At 39.3% G+C, this 20414-nt stretch overlaps 1 protein-coding gene across 1 annotated transcript in view; it reads right to left on the bottom strand.

Annotated features, from left to right (window-relative positions):
- TANK (TRAF family member-associated NFKB activator) overlaps nucleotides 1-20353 on the bottom strand; it is a 30929-nt gene extending 10576 nt beyond the window's left edge. Inside the window, exons 1-6 of the mRNA XM_009325382.1 lie at nucleotides 20068-20353; nucleotides 15324-15470; nucleotides 12008-12116; nucleotides 11057-11169; nucleotides 1558-1737; nucleotides 217-293 (exon numbers count right to left, since the gene is read on the bottom strand). Coding sequence (XP_009323657.1) covers nucleotides 217-293; nucleotides 1558-1737; nucleotides 11057-11169; nucleotides 12008-12116; nucleotides 15324-15422 — 578 coding nt within the window. The 5' untranslated portion in view covers nucleotides 15423-15470; nucleotides 20068-20353. The remainder of the gene's footprint in view (nucleotides 1-216; nucleotides 294-1557; nucleotides 1738-11056; nucleotides 11170-12007; nucleotides 12117-15323; nucleotides 15471-20067) is intronic.
- Nucleotides 20354-20414: the final 61 nt, after the last annotated feature.

The raw sequence follows: 20414 nt of genomic DNA, 5'->3' as shown, positions 1-20414 counted from the left end.
TCCTCCCAATTTATCCCTACATACTTGCAAAGCCCCAGCCATGATTCCACATAGTTGCTGGCTTTATTACCTTCCCACACCAGCTCTTTGACCTCTGTTGCTCCCTCCCGCATCCGTTTTTTAAGGTACTGTGTAGAAAGAGGGAAATAGCTGGTCTTATTTAATAGCAGAAAAGACAATTAGAAGCAATTTTAATAATGCTGCAAAAGTATTTACCTTTCAGGCATAGGAGAAATACCAGAGATCCCTAGAGATAATTCAGGCTTATCCGGAACAACTTTCCTACTTTTCACCTTGAAGTAAAATATGAAAATATTGATCACAGGTTAGCATATAAATTTTGCTCTTCACCCTGGTATGAATAAAAATGTCATGGAATCCTTCACCTAGTCCTTCTGGAAGCTCTCAAAACAGTCACAAAATGACAAAAGCAGTTTTTTATTGTTTGTGTGAATTCCTGTTTTTAGTTTAACTTAGCAACTCAGTGTGGCATTCCTCTGCTCATATTCCCTTGAAAGGAAACTGGCTCTAAGAATACTGCTTGACTGTAATTCTGTTTCAATCATGTATAAGGTAAGATTATGTATTGTGTATAAGCCTGTTAGTGAGGTAGCTCTTAAAAATCAATTTATTCACTGAAATTTTCAATGAACACGTCACAAGCTGGTATGTCAAGAGTTCTAGAAGGTTTTTAAATAAGTTCTTAACTTTGACTACCACCTTGTGGTTCACTCTAGTATTACATAGTTTTAAATCTGCCAGGCATTAAGGAGTTTTTATAATAACCATCATTAAGCTGCAGTTCCACTAGATCTACACTACCAGATGGCCTGGGTAGTTCATATGTGCTCCAGATCAGACACAGAACTTGATCATATGTCTGCCAAAACAGCTGATTTCAATGATACATTGTTTATAATCACAGACCCAGAGCCTACAGGTTTGTCTTACCTTGCACTAAAGTGCAACTGCAGCTCCTGTAGACACATTTCAGCTGCCTTACACCTAGCAATATGGGTCACAAATGCTTGCTACAGTAAGTTAAGCAATGCTTGGGAAGTGTAATAGCAACAAGTTATGTGTTGCTGTGCTCCTACCCTTACCTATGTTCACTTTAAATTAGCTAGCTAAAATATGTTTGCATGGTTAGATTCACGTCGACGAGCGCACTCTAGCTATCCCACAAGGACAGAATAGCACTCTGGATGCTATTCTATAACAAAAATAGGGTGGCATAAAAGTGAAAGAATCAACTCAATCTTGGTGAAAACTTCCAACTGAAAATTATAAAACAGAAATGCTAATCTGGAGTTTTCCCAAGTACTAAAATTTTGATGACATAACATAAAATAATTAACACACAAACCAAGCAATATGTATTTAATAGTTTGGTGTTCCCCATGTGCTTTATATACTTTCATGATTTCCTAGTAATTATATAATACTGAAATTTAAAATCAGTTTCTTAGAATAATTAGTATAAACACGTTTGAAAGAAGTAATAATTTACAAATGTTTGTTTTTTTCATTTTATCTCTACTTGGTTGCTTATCTTACCTCCCTTTTATATGTTGGCGTCTGTATACCCTTTTGTGCTTCATTTAATTCTTTCAATTTGCTTTTCAGAGTTCTTATTTTATCTTCTTGGTTGGAAATAATAGATACAAGCTTCCTTTCCTTTTGATTGTTTTTGTCCTCAAGTTGCTTTAACTTCATGCTCTCACTTTCTAACTGTTCCTAAAAATAATTTTAGAAACACCAGTACAATTAATAGAATTGAGGCTTGTGGAATATCACTATACAGCAGTCTGGAATAAGCTAAATTAAGCTTTTGCAACATAAGTAAGGGTCAGTCTTATTTATTACATTATTAATTTTAAACTGGTAGTAAAGATCTTCTACCACTACACATAGATGTAACTCATCATAGATGATTACTCAAAACAACTGTATGTTCTGAATTTATTAAAGTCATGTTAGTGTTTATAAAAAATACAGATACTCTCCTGGTTCACTTACTATATCATTTACATTAACATTTTATGTACAATATGTTGTATGTACAATATATAAAGTAATATTTCATTAATTTCAATTAATCTTTTAACAATTTTGAAGAAGGTGATATTCTGCAGCTACCTGCTGCAGTAGGTACCTGCTGCATTAGGGTGTCGGTCTCTTCTCCCAAGTAACTGGCGAAAGGACGAGAGGAAATGGCCTCAAGTTGCGTCAGGGGAGGTTTAGATTGGATGTGAGGAAAAATGTCTTTACTGAAAGAGTGGTTAAACATTGGAACAGGCTGCCCAGGGAAGTGGTTGAGTCACCATCCCTGGAAGTATTTAAAAGACGGGTAGATGAGGCGCTTAGGGACATGGTTTAGTGGGCATGGTGGTGTTGGGTTGACGGTTGGACTCGATGATCTTGGAGGTCTCTTCCAACCTTAATGATTCTATGATTCTACCTTAATTTTCAAGCAGACCCAAGAACAGAATCATAGAATCACAGCATATCTCGAGTTGGAAGGGACCCATAAGGATCATCAAGTCCAACTCCCTGCTCCTCACAGGACTAAAACTATACCATATGACTAAGAGCGTCATCCAGAGCTCCTTGAACTCTTGACAGGCTTGGTGCCGTGACCACTTCCCTGGGGAGCCTGTTCCAGTGACCAACCACCCTCTCCATGAAGAACCTTTTCCTAATGTCCCATCTGAACTTCCCCTGACACAGCTTCATTCCGTTTCCTCGTGTCCTATCGCTGGTCATTGGAGAGAGGAGATCAGCACCTCCCCCTCCACTGCCCCCCTTGAGGAAGTTGTAGACTGTGATGAGGTCACCCTCAGCCTTCTCTTCTCCAAGCTGAACAAACCAAGTGACCTCAGCCGCTCCTCGTAAACCTTGCCCTCGAAGCCTTTCACCATCTTGGTCGCCCTCCTCTGGACACACTCTAATAGTTTGATGCCCTTCTTTTATTGAGGTGCCCAAAACTGCACACAGTACTTGAGGTGGGGCTACACCAGTGCAGTGTAGAGTGGGACAATCACCTCCCTTGACTGGCTAGCTATGCTGTGCGTGATGCACCCCAGGACACAGTTGGCTCTCTTGGCTGCCAGGGCACACTGTTGACTCATATGCAACTTGCCATCAACCCAAACTCCCAGATATCTTTCTGTGGGGCTGCTCTCTAGCCTCTCGTCCCCCAATTTGTATGTATAACCAGGATTACATTGCAAATACTGCAATGCTATAAAGATTTGTGAAATAAAAAACAGTGGCTGGACTGACTTTTAACTATCCATCTGGTAATTCACGGAATTTTTATGTATGTGGGCTTTTTGGTGGAATGAAGAAGAGTATAATGAACAATTTTTTTAATATGCGCAACGATAGTCCTTGGACAATTTTCAAGAAACAACCTATGGTTAAAAACTGTGGCTATGAAAACCTTATAGTTGTCAGTTTATGAAATCTATAGAAACATTGATCTTGAACTGTATCAAGATGTCACAAAAAGTGGCCTGAAGCCCCATGTCTGTCTCTGCAAGAGAAGTAAGCCCAAAGGGTTAACTCTGCAAGAAGTAATGTAAGTGAAATGCAGTGAGATAGTCTGTAGACAGGTAGGGCAAGGTGAAGAGGAAAGAAGGAAATGAGTGCTTTTTCAAGAACATTTGTTTTATTTACAAATGGGACCTAAATAGGGTGAGGTTGTGAATTTGGAGATTAGGTAGGTAGGGGCTACTCTACTAGACAATGACAGCCATGTAGGGATGGGTCCAGAGCCGGTCTACAGAGACCACTACAGGTGGTTAAGCATAGTTGTGTGCATATGCAGCTGACACAACAGATGAGCCTCAAAAAGTTATACTAGCTGGATAAAAAAGCCACAGAAAAACAGCTTTGAAGGCACTTTTTTTTCTTTAGTTTCAATTCTGACTTTGAATGGTAAACCTACAGTAAGAGCTTCAGTGCAACTCCGGACTTGGGTGATCTCAGGGATCCAGATTGAGCCTCTTCTGCTCAGTGGGTTCAAAACATTGTCTAAAAATGGGATGTTTCTCTCACCATCATCTGCAGATCTTACATATCCCATTCTTTCAACCTTTGAATTGACAAGTTATTTCTGCTTTAGGTGTTGCTAACTTCCTTAATCCTAAGCCTTCTTCCATGCTTTGCACTTCTGGCAGGTAGTGTGGGGAATATATGTGTAGTTCTAGGACAGATCAGGAAACACTTTCTATACTCTTCTGCTGTGGAATCTGTATATATCATGGTAGATAAGAATCCAGGGAAGCAGATGGAAAAAAAAAACAAAAACCAAACAGCAAAAGTGAAAAAAAGGAGAAAGATTTTTTTGCTTTAGTTCTGTAAAAAAACAGAAGACTGAAGATTTTAGGCTAAAGAACCTGTACATCATCTTCTATAACTGATGCTACAGCAGCTAGATTTCATTTTCTCAAATGGCACAAGAACGCTAGTAAGAATTACAATACTATGATATGAGGCACAGAAAGTTCAAGGCAAGTTAAGGAAGTATTTGATGAATGAGAAAAGACAATCATATCTGATCTGATGCAGGAAAAAAATAACAGTTTATGTTAGGAGGAGATGGAGACATGCATAAAAGTATTCTTAACAGATCTGAAAATACTTTGAAGAAAGGTATAGCAGGGCCAGATGCTTGACATAATTTTATAACTACATACCTTTTCCATGTTCTTTAAAGACTACGAAGTCAGAGCAGCTATAGTATAGGGGACTGCTTTTTGCCATTCCAGGAATGGGAAGGCAGTGATATTCTATGGTGTGGGTTCACAGACCCCAAGCTACCACAGAGCCATTATTTGGTCACAGGGTTCCCAAACATTCCATGGTCAAATTCCATTTCCCATTTAAAAAGCCAATGGGATGCAGCTTCTCCTGTGTTTTCCTTTGAAAATAATTTGCTGGAAATCCAAACACCTAGGAAACGCCCTTGAAGAACAGCTCCATCTTAAGGACAGTAAAATAACTCTGTCACTGAACCTGTGATACAGCATTGATCTGCACACACATAATTTATCTGTTTGGGACTATTACAGCTCCAAATAACATGCGGGCTTTCAAAAGCTTTCAGATAACTGGGAGCACTGCAGTAATGACCAGTATTTCGCCTTCATTTCTCCTACGTTCTCCCACAGGAAGTGGGGACAAAATTTAAGCAAGCAATGAGAAAAGCCACATGGGAACCAATGTGAGAAGAGCCATGCAACATGTTGCAATGAAGATATATCAGTACATACTGATGTAAATTACCATTCTTGTGCACCATCAGGATATCACACCAGGAAAAACACCGGAGAAATTATTATACCTTTTGGGATCTTTCAGTAATATAGCCCTTCAGAGCTTGATGATCTTAGTTTCTAATACTGACGGAGTTTGGGTGTTTGCAACAATGTGGTAACATTTATAAACTGGCTGAAGCTTATAAAGCTAATGCCATGACAAGTATGTCACACAGGTCATACCTGCTCAGTTAAGTACTTGGCCACACAATGGATCTTTTAAGCATGCTGGTATTAGCAGCCAGCAAAGAGGTTACATCTGTATTATGAACAGATCAGATCTTTTCTTTTGGAGAGGCTTTATAGGATCAGAGGATAATTCAAGTTGGAAAGGACCTCAAGGGTTCTCTAGCTCCTAATCAAAGCAAGGTCAGTTATGATGTCTGATCAGGTTACTCAGTTTGGTCTTGAATTCCCCAAGGATGGAGACTGCACAACCTCTCCGGGCAACCTTTTCCAATGCCTGGCTGTCCTCATGGTGAAAAGTTTTCCCTTATGTCCAGTCTGAACCTTTCATGTTTCAACTGCCCATTGTGTCTCATCCTCTTGCCATGCACCACCATTAAAAGCCTAGCTCCATCTGCCTGATAACCTCAACGCAGGTATTGGAAAGCTATTAGCTTCCCCAGAAGCCATCTCTTCTCCAGGCTGGACAAGTCCAGTTTCTGCAGCTTCTTCTCATGGGGTATGTACTCAAGCCCCCAGCTATCTCAGGGGGGGCCTCTGCTGAACTCACTCTAGTTTATCAACGTCTTTCCTGTACTGGAGGTCCCCAAACTGGATGTATTCCAGATACAGTCCAATGAATGCTGAACAGAGGGAGATACTCACTTCCCTGGGTGTGCTAGCTGTGCTCCTGTTAGTGCAGCCCAGGAAGCTGTTGCCCTTCTTTTCTGCCAGGACACACTGCTGGCTCATGTTCAGCTTGCTGTCTAACAAGACCCCAGCTCCTTTCCAGCAGAGCTGCTCTACAGCCAGTCAGTCCCCAGACTGTACTGCTGCAAAGGCAGGTCCCTTTTATTTTTCCCTGAAGTGTGCTATAATGGCCTGTTTCAGTGGCTTCAGTGGCTTCACTGAATAAGTGGTCTCAGGGAATATTAACTGTAACTTCTAACAGTTTAACCACAAACTCTTCTTTATTACTGGGTAGAGATAGCTTAAACAGATGAAGCAATAAGAAAAAAGGCTATCGATACCAGAATTTCTTGTAGCAGGGCCTAACTAATCCTATTGCATACATCATACCAGCAGCAAAGAACAGCTAAATGCATAAAATTGTCAGCTAGCATAAAATCATGAAGTACAGCTTTCTTTGCATCAAAGATAGGAAATAAAGTGACACTGGAGAAGTTGGTATTGACTAGAACACGCAACTCTACAAGACTTCTGCAGTAGCTGCTCTTAGTTAAGTCATTTTAGCACCATAATTTTGAGCACAAAGATGACTACCATCCACCTGCCATTCCTCTGCTTATGTCCTGCACAAAAAAAGACCTCAACATTTATTGCATGATGAACAGTTTTGTATACCATATGCATCATCCATTCCTGATACATGGTTTCCTCCCCTTTTCCATGGCACAAGAAATTCTGATCAACAAACTCCACACGGTGTTTAATACTGAGGTTCTTGACCCAGGAAAATATGAACATGAGCATGTTTTCTTGTCACAGGTATTGACTTTAGCTTCATGTTTTATGGAGTTTACGAGGATTCTGATGTCTGACTCTGTACTAAAAATAGCACGCAGAAGCAGCTTTACCTGACATTGTCTAATCTCACTACGGTTTTCTGTTTGCTGGGCAGCTTTGGCTCTGAAACAGTAACTGGATCCACATTCTTCCTAGTTAATAAAGTTTAGCCACATTGTGCTCAAAAACAGGCAGCAATTTAGCTCCCTTTGGTCTCCTCAAGCAGGGGACTGAAAAAATCTGATAATCTTGTATATAGTTTGGTACTGACCACCAAGCCAATCTGGTCCACTCACCTCTTTCAGAGAAGATGAATGTGAACAAAAAAAACCCCAAAACATTTTATGACACACTGGCAACAGAATTTGACAACAGCAGATAAAATACACCAGTATGGCCACCCACTAGAAAACACAGAAAAGCTAACCCCTCCCTCATTTTAAACCTCTGAAATTTAAGCTCTAACCAAGCACCTATTACAATCAATCCAGGATTTCTATTAACTTTACTGGAGGACAGAATATAGTCCACTGAGAAATCCCACTGGCCTTAGCAAAAGACAGTTTCAATAGGTATTGATAAACCCAGGCACCTCCAGCCTCAGGAGAGACTCCGAGTTTCAAGGAAGGAGAGGAGGAAACAGAAACATTTTAACTTAAAGACTGTAATCATAATTTATTATCTGGAACTGTACATTTTGCAAGCCTGAAATTTTTGGTGGAGAAGTAGAATAAAGCAGTTAATGCAGTAGAGGACAATGGCTGTAGACATAATTTATTTGATTTAGAGCAGAATGTGGGTTGAATATGATTAGAAAAATACAGGCTTTCAAACAGAATATTTGAGCTTCCAAATTTCAGTAGCTGAAAAAGCCAATACTTTATTGAATTAGATACAAGACAACTATACTGGGTCAGTGACAGGATGATGGATTTCTGGTTTAACAGATGTCAAAATACGATGTCCAGGGAAGAGTACAAGAAAACAGGAGGCATTCATGATACATCCTTTAATAATTTCCCAGACCTTCTTAGTAATAGTTTCTATGTATTTATTAACTCTCAACAGATTTCTCTTCCATGAAGTTGTCCAATTTTCCCGTGAAGCAGGAAGTTCCACTGGCTGACTACCTATCCTGTGAAGAATCGGCTCCTTTTGCCTTTTTTTTTTTTTTAACATGGCACATCAATTTTTTTTTCTTTTTAACTTTTACTTCATTTATTCAGAAAGACAGAGAAGTGGGAACTCTTAGGTTAACTTGATGTGGTCCTGGCGATTTGCTACTTGTTCATTTTCCCCAAACTTGTTCCATACATTCATTCCATGCAGTTTACCTTTTATCCATCATACATCAAAAGTTCTACATTTAAAAAGTGCCAAAACTGGCAGCTGCCATAAAAGTATATAAAGCATTTATCACAATAGAATTAATTTTCCATCATCTTCAACAGGAAGTTGGGGTTATATGGTCTCCTCCCCTGAGTTTATTCAATAAAATGAGGACTTGTGTACAGAGACTGCTGTGTATCTCCACTCATAGCCAGCCCATGAACGGCATGGCCAAGACACAGACAGAGCTAATAGAAGTGTGCGTACCTCTGCTGTGCTGTCTGGACATCTTTGTATCGCTTGCCAGGTTAGCAGAAGCTTACTAGGCACAACACCAAACATTAAGGTCCTCCTTATGTTGGAAGGATAATGCAAAGATATCCATGTGCCTCTGCAGAAGCCAACTTTGGTCCAGTCAAACATGTTTTCCTCAAGCTCCACGCTCTCAACACTTAAGAGTCAGAAAGCTACTACATTCCCAATAACAGGAACATAGAGTAGGGGGTCAACCTGACTTTGCATGGGTTTAGATCTCTACTGATCCCCTCTGAAAAGACCTTATTTGTAAGGCTGTGCCTGGGTTTAAATGCAAGCAGACTGTATAGTTGATAGTTGATTCTGCATGGAGTTCTATCAGAAATATTTCTGTTCATGGCACAGATGAACTACCTACTGCTGAGAGGTAACTGCAATAACTGACGACACAAAAAAATGCAGATAAAGACAAATAACTTACATTCCATTAAGAAAATAGCCCCTGAAATAATGATTCCAGCTTCTCATGCATTGCCTGTAATCTTCTGTACAGATCACATAATTTCTCAGTGTTTCCCCATGAGAAGAGCAGGTAACACAGCTTCCTTTCTCCTACTCATTATATGACTAAGTTACTTAAAACTATTGTCTTTGAGCAAGCATTCAGAAAGAAGAATATGAAATATTAGAGTTGGTCAGGTCTCCATATGCAACTGTGAGACATAATTTTTATCCAACTCAAGACAGAGAAATGCAAAAATATGCAAAGATGTTCCATCAAAGAATTAACCCTTCAGCTGTGTTGTACTCCAAATAAACACAAAGATTAGGAAAGAAATGACATCTTGTGATTACAGATTCTAGTGTAGCAAAATTTATAAAGACTTTTTTAAATAAAAAAGGAGTGTATATAAATGTTTGGTAACAGTACGTTTAAAATGTTGGCAAAGGCTTAGTCTCAAATGAGATTCGTTCAAGATAATTAAGCAAGCATCAGTAATCCAATGAAATTATTTTTAAATTAAGATTTCTGATAAAAAGATGCATTTCTGTGAATTTAACATAATTAATTTGTTTATAGCTCAGGTTTAGGAAACAAATGCTGAAATTAATTCTTTTTAAATCCAATGCCTGATTTTGTATAAGGGTCTTTTTACAACCTTTACAGGGTCCCTGCTACGGAGATTCATATTCAAAAATAAGAGATTTTATGTTACAAGACAGTTCTCAAAAAACACAGTAGGATGACTTAAGATAAGAACAATGAAACTTTGTGCATCTCTGTCACTGGCTTTGCTCAATACGCAAAATCCATTCAAGGCATTTCCCATCTATTCTGCACAATCGCTTTACTCTTATTCCTGTTACTCTCAACAGACTGTAGTGAAAATCTCAGTGTTACTTCAGTGAAGAGGGGCAGAAGAGACATCATATTAAAACTGACTATTTAAGAAAACAAACAAATCATCAGCATCTCCAGAGCAATGGATAGTTCACTTTCCACTCCATCACTTTTTGAGTGCAGATTCTCCATTTCTTGCAAAAATACACAGACTGGTTGCAATGTGAAAAGCTCTTGTGAGAGAAAGAGAAAGCCCCTTCTTGACTGCTGGTTTTGGCAGGTTAAGAAATAAATAAGCAAGTACGTTCCTACTTTATGATCAAAACTATTTGATGTGGTTTAACCTGGCAGGCAGCTAAACACCACACAGCCGTTCGCTCACTCCCCCTCCTCCCAGTGGGATGGGGGAGAGAAACGGGAAAAAAAAAGTAAAATTTGTGGGTTGAGATAAAGACAGTTTAATAGGACAGAAAAGGAAGGGAAAATAGTAGTAATAATAATGATAAAAGAATATACAAAATAAGTGATGCACAATGCAATTAATTGCTCACCACCTGCCAACCGATGCCCAGCCAGTTCCTGAGCAGCAGTTGCTGCCCCCCGGCCAACTCCCCCCAGTTTATATACTGAGCATGACATCATATGGTATGGAATATACCAGTTTGGGCCAGTTTGGGTCAGCTGTCCTGGCTGTGCCCCCTCCCAGCTTCTCGCGGGCAGGGCACGAGAAGCTGAAAAGTCCTTGACTGGTGTAAGCACTACTTAGCAACAACTAAAACATCGGTGTGTTATCAACGTTATTCTACTAAATCCAAACCACAGCACTGTACCAGCTACTAGGAAGAAAATTAACTCTATCCCAGCCGAAACCAGGACACTATTCTAGGGACCTCGATGGCCAAACAGTGATTGCACTGGGAAGGATCAAAGGTAGATGCTTAGTTCACCTGAGTAGACTGCAGTGGCACACCACTTATGCACTTCAGGTGAGGATCTTGTATTAGAAGTGCAGTTCAAAGGCACCAGTAAAAATCTTACTTATCTCTTTAGGTTCTCATAGTATAATCACAGCACAAATGTGATCTTACGTTAAACATGCTGCAGGCAACCATACCTTTAAGAGTTTTTCTCTTTGCTTTGCTACGTTCAGTTTTTCAGAGAGCTGGCTGAAAGATAAGTTGGATGTTTCAATGTCTTCATGCATCAGAATGTAGGGATGCGCATTACCTTAAAAGAAAAAGGAGCTGATTGTCACTGCATTTTTCCCTAGCCAGCTTGCTAAGAACAAGCAAAATTAAAAGAAGCTAGGCTTGTATTAACTTCTTTATTTTCTTTGAGCAAGCTTTCATATTAAACAAGCAAGAGAATCCCAATTCTGTGCTTAGAGACAATGCAAGACTAAACCAGCAATAAAGAATGTGCATGTACTCTTAAAAATAAAAGCCAACCACGTTGCTAGTATTTATGAAAACCAGGAGTGTTAGGCTAGTGTGAATAAATATTTAATGAGCATGGCAGATTAACACATGGTTACTTTGACTCTCTTCTTTATTTGTGTAATACAGTCAAACAGTGGAAAATGATCCATCAATGACTTTGATTTGAAAGAGAATTACCTGCTTATAAATCTTTGGTTATCCCATAAGATTAGCATCACAAGACTCATCTAACATAGAAGACATATAACCATAGCACTCACATCTAGAACAACCTGAGCTAAACTTATTAGCAGATGACTGTAAAATTAATACCTAACAATTTTGGTTTTAATTCTAGTGAACGAGTTGAACCCATATTTTCATAACTTTTATTGGCTTCAGTGTAAGCAGGTTCTACATCCAAAGAAAATATCACCGTTTCTTGAAGAGAATAAAGAGAGACCTCAGAAGTGTTGCATTTTATAAATAGATTTTGAAACTGCACATGTGTTAACTCTCACGTTCACAGAAAAAGTATGATACTGCTTTGAGAGATGTATATTGTAAAAACTGAAGCAACAAAGTCAGAACTATTCATCAATGCAACACAGCATAAAAAGAAATAACGTGCAAACTGGAGTACATACCTCTGTTAGCATTCAGAGCAGCTAACTGCGATTTCAGTTTTGCAATAATGCTGTTTTGAAGCTCTATCTTTTCCTGCTGTTCACGTATTTGCTGCATGTAGTTTTCTGTCTGCAAATACAATTTAATTATCATTAGTCTTATTCTGTTTTGAATAGGTGTCTCCTATTCGGCATATAAAAAGCAGCTCTGATTTTTAAAGATAATTGTAGTTGTGGACCTCTGCGTGAAAACCCAACTACAGTCACCTTTGGCAAGTCCATATTTTTGAGACTGCCCTGATTAGAAAAGGTATTATAGGAAATAAATCCTGATTTTCAGTAACTGTTTCAACTGTGGCAGTTGTAAAGCATAGGATAACTTTTAAGTATAGGATTCTTCATTCATAGCCATAGAACACATCAGGTTTAAAATTAGAATTTTAGTATTCTTCAGAATGCTGGTCAGTTAGTTTATCTATAGAAAGATGTAATTTTCTTCCCCCATATTTTCTAACAAATAAATGATATAAATATAGGCTTTCAAAAAGATAGATTTTAAATGGAAAACAACAACATTGCTTATTCCATACAACAGATATTTTTAAAAAAACTTTAATTGCCTATGAAGAGAGTTTCACCTGTTCCTTTGAATGTAGTAGAGTTGTTTTTCTAACCTAGAAAACGGGGGGGGGGGAAGCAAGGAAGCAGCCCCATTCTTTATCTAGCCATACTCCATCTCATGCTATAAATAGGCCGTACAGAGCCTAATAAGACTGCTCACATTTCACCGAAGTGTATAAATATTGTTAGACAGCTGGTTAATTGAACAAATGGTCAGGTGGCAGGAAGATGCTAATATTCAAAAACTATTATTTCATTAGCACATGCCTAATGTTGCAGTTACAGTAGTGGTAAAAACAAGCAAGAAAACTTGTGAAGTCCCAGCAAGGAAACTTACAGGAATGCACTGAATTTTTCTGAAATTAAGAACATGTCTGCTACTGAATAGGTCATGACCTGGAACAAGACTAGGCATTGTTTTCACACCTATTCATAGTTTATCCATACTGCTATCTAATTCTAAAATCTCAGTCACATTTAAATTCCACATCCCCCTACTGCCCAATGTGTTTGTCTGTTAAGCAGGCAGGAAAAAATCTACAAGCAAAATTTATTTTAAAAGGCCAGGCAGTAGTTGTATTATGAGAGTTTATTAAAAAAAAAAAAAGCGATCAAAGAGCAGTACACTCCAGCAGCTATAAGAGACCTCATGAAGCAGAAAAATCACTGAGAACCAAATTGAAAATGTACAACAGCAATGTCTTGTCAACACTTCTGTACAGAGCACAGACATGACAGCTAAAACAGACAGAAGAGAAGATGCTTTTGACAGCCAGTGTGCACAAATTATTCCTTGAGTCAGATGGCAGCAACAAGTTACCAACTAGAAGATCTGCATGACAACCAACCATCCATCTGTATCAAACACCATCTGGCCGAGATGACTCTGGCTTCTGTGTGCTTGACATGGCTCCCAGCTCTAGAGACTGGCAAAACAAGTGGCCTATCGGTAACTTAAGTAGTAAACTGTTAACAACAGAATGGTGGACAATCCAACAGTGTGTGAAGGCCACACAGTGAACAGAGGAAGTTACTAGAGCAAAGCACGGTACAAAGGTCACTCAAAAACCAGGAGTTTGGTTAAAAAAACCTAAAAGCCAACACAAACAAAAAACCCCCAACTAATTACAGTATCAACTCTTCTTGAAAAAATACTTTTGTTCTCTTTTGAAGTTATGAAATCCAACTACCGAGAGGTGGATTAGGACAAAGATTTGAACTGGTAGTAATCCTTTATGAAAGGCTTTTGTTTTTAGTTTCTGAACCAGAGAAAATGTGGAGAGAAATCTTGCAAGCATTTAGGTCACTTAACACGGATGATCTCACACACTTCTCTGGTTTCCTTCCATAGACTATAGAAGTGCTATCTGACCTTGTACTTGATGTCTTCTTTCTTGGGCAGAAGTTTCATGCACTGCTAGATGACCCCGGAGTATTAATGTGACTGGTTTTCCTTCAAATAATTAAGTGTTCATCATAAAAGACAGAATTTAAAAGATTCCCAAACATTCTAAAATGTGTTGCCTTTTGTTAAGTTAGTTGCAATTTCAGCACTAAACGTATTGACACGCTACTTGTGCTTGTTAAGTACAGAAAACGCTACAGATTTGCACCAGCACTGCTGCAACAGACTACGAATGGAGATCGACTGCACAGTGGATGATTGCACACATGACTGACTTGATATCTGTTCTGCAGTGCCTTGGCTAGTTTATTTTGTCATGCAAGGGGACGGCAAGATTGTGCCCCGATATCAGAATATTCTCTAGTAGACCTTTTCTGCTCCCGATTCTACTACTGCTTCCATAACTTGATACCGAGTATGGTTCATCTGCCGCTGAACAAAGTCCCAGCCTACCAGTTCTATGGAGGTATCAGAAAGTTGTGTAGCATCAAAAACATTCAAGCCTTCCTATAACAGAGGTTCCATTGCTGGGCAGAATACGCATGATAAAATTAGTATGATAAAGCCCAAAACTGATAGCTTTGCAATACGCTGGCATACATGATGAGAAGTCCTAGAAGAGTTTTGGCTGAAGTAATGTATTCTACAACAGACTAAGTAAAAATTCAAAGGTGCTCCTTACTGCTCAGAATGCCTCCAGAACCTTTCTGTTACTTCATAATTAAAGAATAATTGTACAGATGATTATTTTTTAAAAATCAATACTTATTCTAATAATTTTAAGGTAAGTTTGCTGTAAATGTTTCAGCACACAAACTCTGTTGTCCTAATAGCTTGCACAGTGCTTATATATTAGTCTTTGACCTTTACATCAAATGAACTACTAATTCATATGGCATATCTTCCTATTAACACAAAAATGATTTAAGCTATTTACATTAATAATTTAAAAAGTAATTTTTTTAATAAAGCAAATTAAATTTCAAAACATACTTCATTAAGGCTAGGTAAATTTTATATACATCTTTGCTGTTTACATTAAAAGACTTCATTAATCCTCCAAAACAGACAACACTTTTCTCACCTTTAAAACTACAAAAAATTAAAGGTCGAAAACCTGAAACCCACCTACTACATTCACAGCCTAATGAGTTACTCTGCAGTGTACTGGCCTGGTTTCATAATGGCAATTTCCAACTTTAACAGATGCACTAAAGTGTGCATAGCTAAAGTGAAACTGAAATCTCCATGTACCACAATCCACCATGGGAAGGATGGCTTTAAAGATACAGGTCAGAGCCCAATACATACTTTTTGCTGTAGTTCTTTCACAGCATGGTCCCTGTCCATGCATGCTTGTCGATAGGCTTCATAAGCTTTGTTAAGCTGCTCTCCAATGTTTTTGTCCATAATTCCCAACGTTGTTTCATCACTGAAAAGATGGTCAAGTTAACAGACCTGAAAAGTAATCAGAAGGAAAAAGAGAGAATGCTAAGAAACAGAAGTATGTAACTAAAAACATACATAACATGACTTGTATTAATATCAAATTCAAGTAACTTGTGCAGTATGTTTGAGCGTGTCATGGTTTAACCCCAGCTGGCAACTAAGCACCACACAGCCGCTCGCTCACTCCCCCCCCAGTGGGATGGGGGAGAGAATTGGAAGAGTAAAAGTGAGAAAACTGTGGGTTGAGATAAAGACAGTTTAATAGGGAAAGCAAAAGCCGCGCACGCAAGCAAAGCAAAACAAGGAATTCACTCCCTACTTCCCATGGGCAGGCAGGTGTTCAGCCATCTCCAGGAAAGCAGGCCTCCATCACGCGTAACGGTTATTCCAGCCGAAACCAGGCCAGAGCATTAACTCACATAATAGTTTAAACTATAGCTCTGCTCACCTCAACATTTAATTTTATGTCCAGGGGTAGGTTTAAACAAAAGCCAAATAAAAGCAGGTTAACTCTGAATTAAATTCTGGATGTACAGAATGTGTAAATGTATGTGTAGCTACAGTGTTTGAGGATTGAGACTTAAAATCAGTGCAGATCACCAGTTACCTGATTTTATGACATTTCCAACAGTTTAATGTTTACTCAATTGTGAAATAACAGCATTAAAAAACAAAACAAAACAAAACTCAGCTTTTGGCAATAAGCAATAAAAACATAAAAGCTCAATAACATTAGGTCATGTAGACCTATCCTATTCTGTGCCCTATTTGAAAATGGCAACACAAGTAACACTACCAGGTGAATTAAAACATCTTTTGTCTGAAGATCAGTAATACCAAGAATTAGCAAGACTCAGACCTTTTCGCACAATACTATCAACTTTTTACACTTTGTGAACAATTTCAATAACAATTCCTGAAACTACAGCTCATGAACTTCAACACATAAGACTACAATGCTATTAAATGTCACAGACTTCAATTTCAAGACAGAGTGAACTTTGCAAACACAGGTCCTTTGCTTCTATAGTAATATATGACATGAATTTTAAGATCAAAATTTATCATAAGTACAGTAGAGGACAGGTTAGCGAAGTCTCAACCTCCCCCCCCCCCCCCCACCACCCAAAGTACCAGCATTAAGAAAAAAAAATAAAATCAGTAATTCACATCTCCTCTCCTGATATTTAAAGCATGGTTACCTCACAGTACACAGTGTGGACAGCCACTATCATCTCTCATTATCTTCTGGGATTATGCATAAACCACAGATACTATTAAGGAAAGTGGTGCAGTCAGAAGAGGATAAGCCAAGCAAGAAGGGTATGAGGATAACTTGTCTTGGATGCTGGTCAAAATTCTAAGGATTGCAGCTTGAAGCTTTCGTTCATGTTTTCTTGCTCTTGAACATCTTCCATATCATAGAGCCTGAATACAGAAATGTGGTTTGACTTCCCTTGAAAGTGCAACAGACTACTGCATAGATGTCGCACCTTTTTGTTCTGCAAACTTTATTTTAATGATGTGTGCGTGTTGCAAAAGCAATTGTATCTCAACTCCGGCATGGCTGTACTTTAATAGTGGCAAAGTGAATTCTTTAACAGCTTGGAATCATTTAGGGATCCTTTGACGTAACAAGTATTACTGAAATCCAAGTTTGTAAGTTTTGTGTAAAAAGCCTACATTGTTTCATATGAAAGGTTGGTTTTGTTTTTTTTTCTAAACACCAGTTCAGTAGTTTATAATCTCAGGTCCGTGCATACTGTCTCAAAGCATTGTTAGTAACACAGGCTACTTCATCCACCTGCTTCCTCCCCCAAAGAGTATCCCTGCACTAACTGGAATATTCATTCTAATACCTGGGGCACATCTTTAAATAAATGGGTAGGCTTTTTTTCAGTTTCAAATGAAGGAGTGTTTTATGTACTTCAATGAATATTACAGCTGACTGCAGGGGCGGTTATTGTTATGGCTGAAAGTGATTGAAAGTGTGCTCTCACATTCTTTAAAAACTTGCAGAGTTTGCACCAATGTTGATTTTGATTTCCCGGAATTCTCCAGAGACACTTGTAACAATTTATCTAGTAAATGGCAATGTCCTGTACTTATAAAAGGTAACTTCAAAAAATGAGTGCAATGGGATTTAAAAGACTATGTTCAGCTTCTAATAGAGGGAATGGGGTTCAGCTCCATATGACTCACAGTTCATAGAAAATGAAGGCATTAATTTCATTCATGCAAATTCAAATCTCAATTTGAAAAACAGTATTTAGAATTTATACCTAACTTCCAGACTTTTACTTACTGATTGATTGAGACGGGGAATATTAACAGAGTTCTGCTCTTATCTGGACTGCTGGTACCAAAAGTAATTGATCCAACAGGCAGAATTGTAGCACTGCACCTGATTTTCTACTTGGTAGGAAAAAATAAGAATGGTAGCTAATTTAGTGGTAGCTCCCCAAAATCCAGACTCCATGCAGTAAGAAAGGGGCAATAAAAGTGATTACTAGTGATGCTTTGTCCTGCTTTCGGCTGGGATAGAGTTAATTTTCTTCCTAGTAGCTGGCACAGTGCTGTGGTTTGGATTTAGGATGAGAACAATGTTGATAACACACCGATGTTTTAGTTGTTGCTAAGCAGTGCTTACACTAGTCAAGGACTTTTCAGCTTCCCATGCTCTGCCGACTGAGAAGGCTGGAGGTGCACAAGAAGCCGGGAGGGGGCACAGCCAGGACAGCTGACCCAAACTGGCCAAAGGGACATTCCATGCCATGTGACGTCATGCTCAGGATATAAACTGGGGAAAGCTGGCCGGGGGGGCCGCTGCTCGGGGACTGGCTGGGCATTGGTCAGTGGGTGGTGAGCAATTGCATCGTGCATCACTTGCTTTGTATATTCTATTATTACTATTATTATTTTCTTTCAATTATTAAACTGTTTTTATCTCAACCCACGAGTTTTCTCACTTTTACTCTTCTGATTCTCTCCCCCATCCCACGGGGGCAGGGGGGGAGGGGGGGGAGTGAGCGAGTGGCTGTGTGGGGCTCAGTTGCCGGCTGGGGTTAAACCAACACGCTTTTTCACCCCTCCCTTTCTTCCAGCAGAAGCAGCCTTACTGTAAACCGTATCAGCAAACAAATCCAGCTTGAAACTAAATGCTAAAGGTATTTTTGCTGTGTTAGTTTTAATGCAGATCAGCTCCACAGACCACTTCAAATGGCATGACCACACAAGGAAGCGAGCACAGGAGCAGAAAACATCAGCAACAGGCAGACAGAACTCCTGCCAATGTGGCAGCATTGGCTTCGAAATTGTAACACGAAGTCACGGTTATGTAACAGTGATGTAAGTCTGCACTGCCACAGAAAAGGATACTCCTGCCTTCCCCCATCTCTGGCCATGTATTTCTGGCACTTATTTGTACCGGTATTAGCATTTCTATGCTACACAGTTGAGTGTGCCAAAGTAGCTCCCTACTTCCTCAAAAAGCAACAACACCCCCCCTAAGAAAACAACCCCAAAATTAAAACTGGAGCTAGCTCACTGCGAGGCTGCTGGAGCACTACTACCAACACAAGGAGGCAGTGGGAACATAAGCCTAGCCGTGGGCAGGACTGCAGCAGTCTAGATTTAGATTGGATTAAACTACTTTGTAGTCACACCCCAAATTGCCTGCTGCTGGAATAAATAACTGCTTCCTGTGTTATCTATCTCATATCCAGAACTCCTTGCAGTTAGAAAAACTGGCTCCTTTTCCTGCTTCTCCTCCATAGGCGTCAATATTTATCAGGGAATTTGCCAACTGTTCTTTGTCATTTACTCTTCTTCCTACATCCAGTTAGGAGGAAAAAAAACAAACCCAACAACTGTAAAATAGATAAAAAAACCCCAAGCCCTCAAACAAATATCCCCACTATTTTAGTCAGGCTTAGTTATGCTGTATCCATACAGCCACTGGAACATATTCAGCCCAAAGCTGAAAACCCTGATCTTTAGCAACTGACATTCTAGATATTCATTAGATCCTAAAGCCCTTCAGAATTATTAACAGCAACATGTAGTCAGAACAGATGCAGCAATACAAAATGCTGCATTTATTCTAACAGGGACAGAATTAGAGAAAGAGATTAGCTCCAGAGTTTGTCTGATGAGGAGGTCCTGCAAATGTGAGTACCTATGAGTGTTGTGTTGCCGGAGCTATGGCAATGAGAGCTAGAATTTCATCTTTGAGTAGAGACTTGAACACTGGAAAACAACTGGGTATAGCAAAAGTCGTAAGACAAACTTTTAAGTAAACAAACCCAATGAAACCTGAGGATGCTCTTCAACTACTTGCTTCAAACAAGAAACATTTTGCTGACATAGGTGGGGGAAAAAAAAAAGCAGCAGCAATATCCATTTTCTATGAGTCAAATGCCAACAAAGCCCCAACACAAAAATTAGCAACATACTGCTACATATGTCCTGAAATCCCAGCTCCACAGATCACTAGAAAGGCACATTCTGAGTCTTCATAGTGCCTCAGAAAACACCTTAAATTCTGAAAAAATAAGGTTTTAGCTAATCGTGTATATACACATTCATTCACAATACACATGCCTACCTCTCATAGGTTCATATGAGAACACAGATGCCATGCAGAAGCAAGTACTTCTCTACATATTTCTGCTTTCAAAACAGCTTCTTCAATGGAAATATTTTGTAAGTTACACTGCCATCATCTTGGGAACTGGAACCTGTTGAGGTAATCATTTGCGAGAGACTGACAGCTCACGGCACTTTCGTGGTTTGGGGTTTTTTTTTTGCCTAACGGACAAAATTCCTGCTTTGCCCGACTGCGGGAAGAGTCGGAAACCCAGCAGGAGCCCCTAGTGCCACACCAGCGTCACAACTCGGAGCGCAGACAGCCCCCTCGGCGCTCAGGGAAGGAGGCGGCGATTCTGGAGAGCT

The sequence above is a fragment of the Pygoscelis adeliae genome, unplaced genomic scaffold (genome assembly GCF_000699105.1).
Source record: "Pygoscelis adeliae isolate BGI_AS28 unplaced genomic scaffold, ASM69910v1 Scaffold106, whole genome shotgun sequence".
NCBI lineage: Eukaryota > Metazoa > Chordata > Aves > Sphenisciformes > Spheniscidae > Pygoscelis > Pygoscelis adeliae.
The sequence above is the reverse complement of the archived record's forward strand: the minus strand, read 5'-3'. Positions and strand labels throughout refer to the sequence as shown.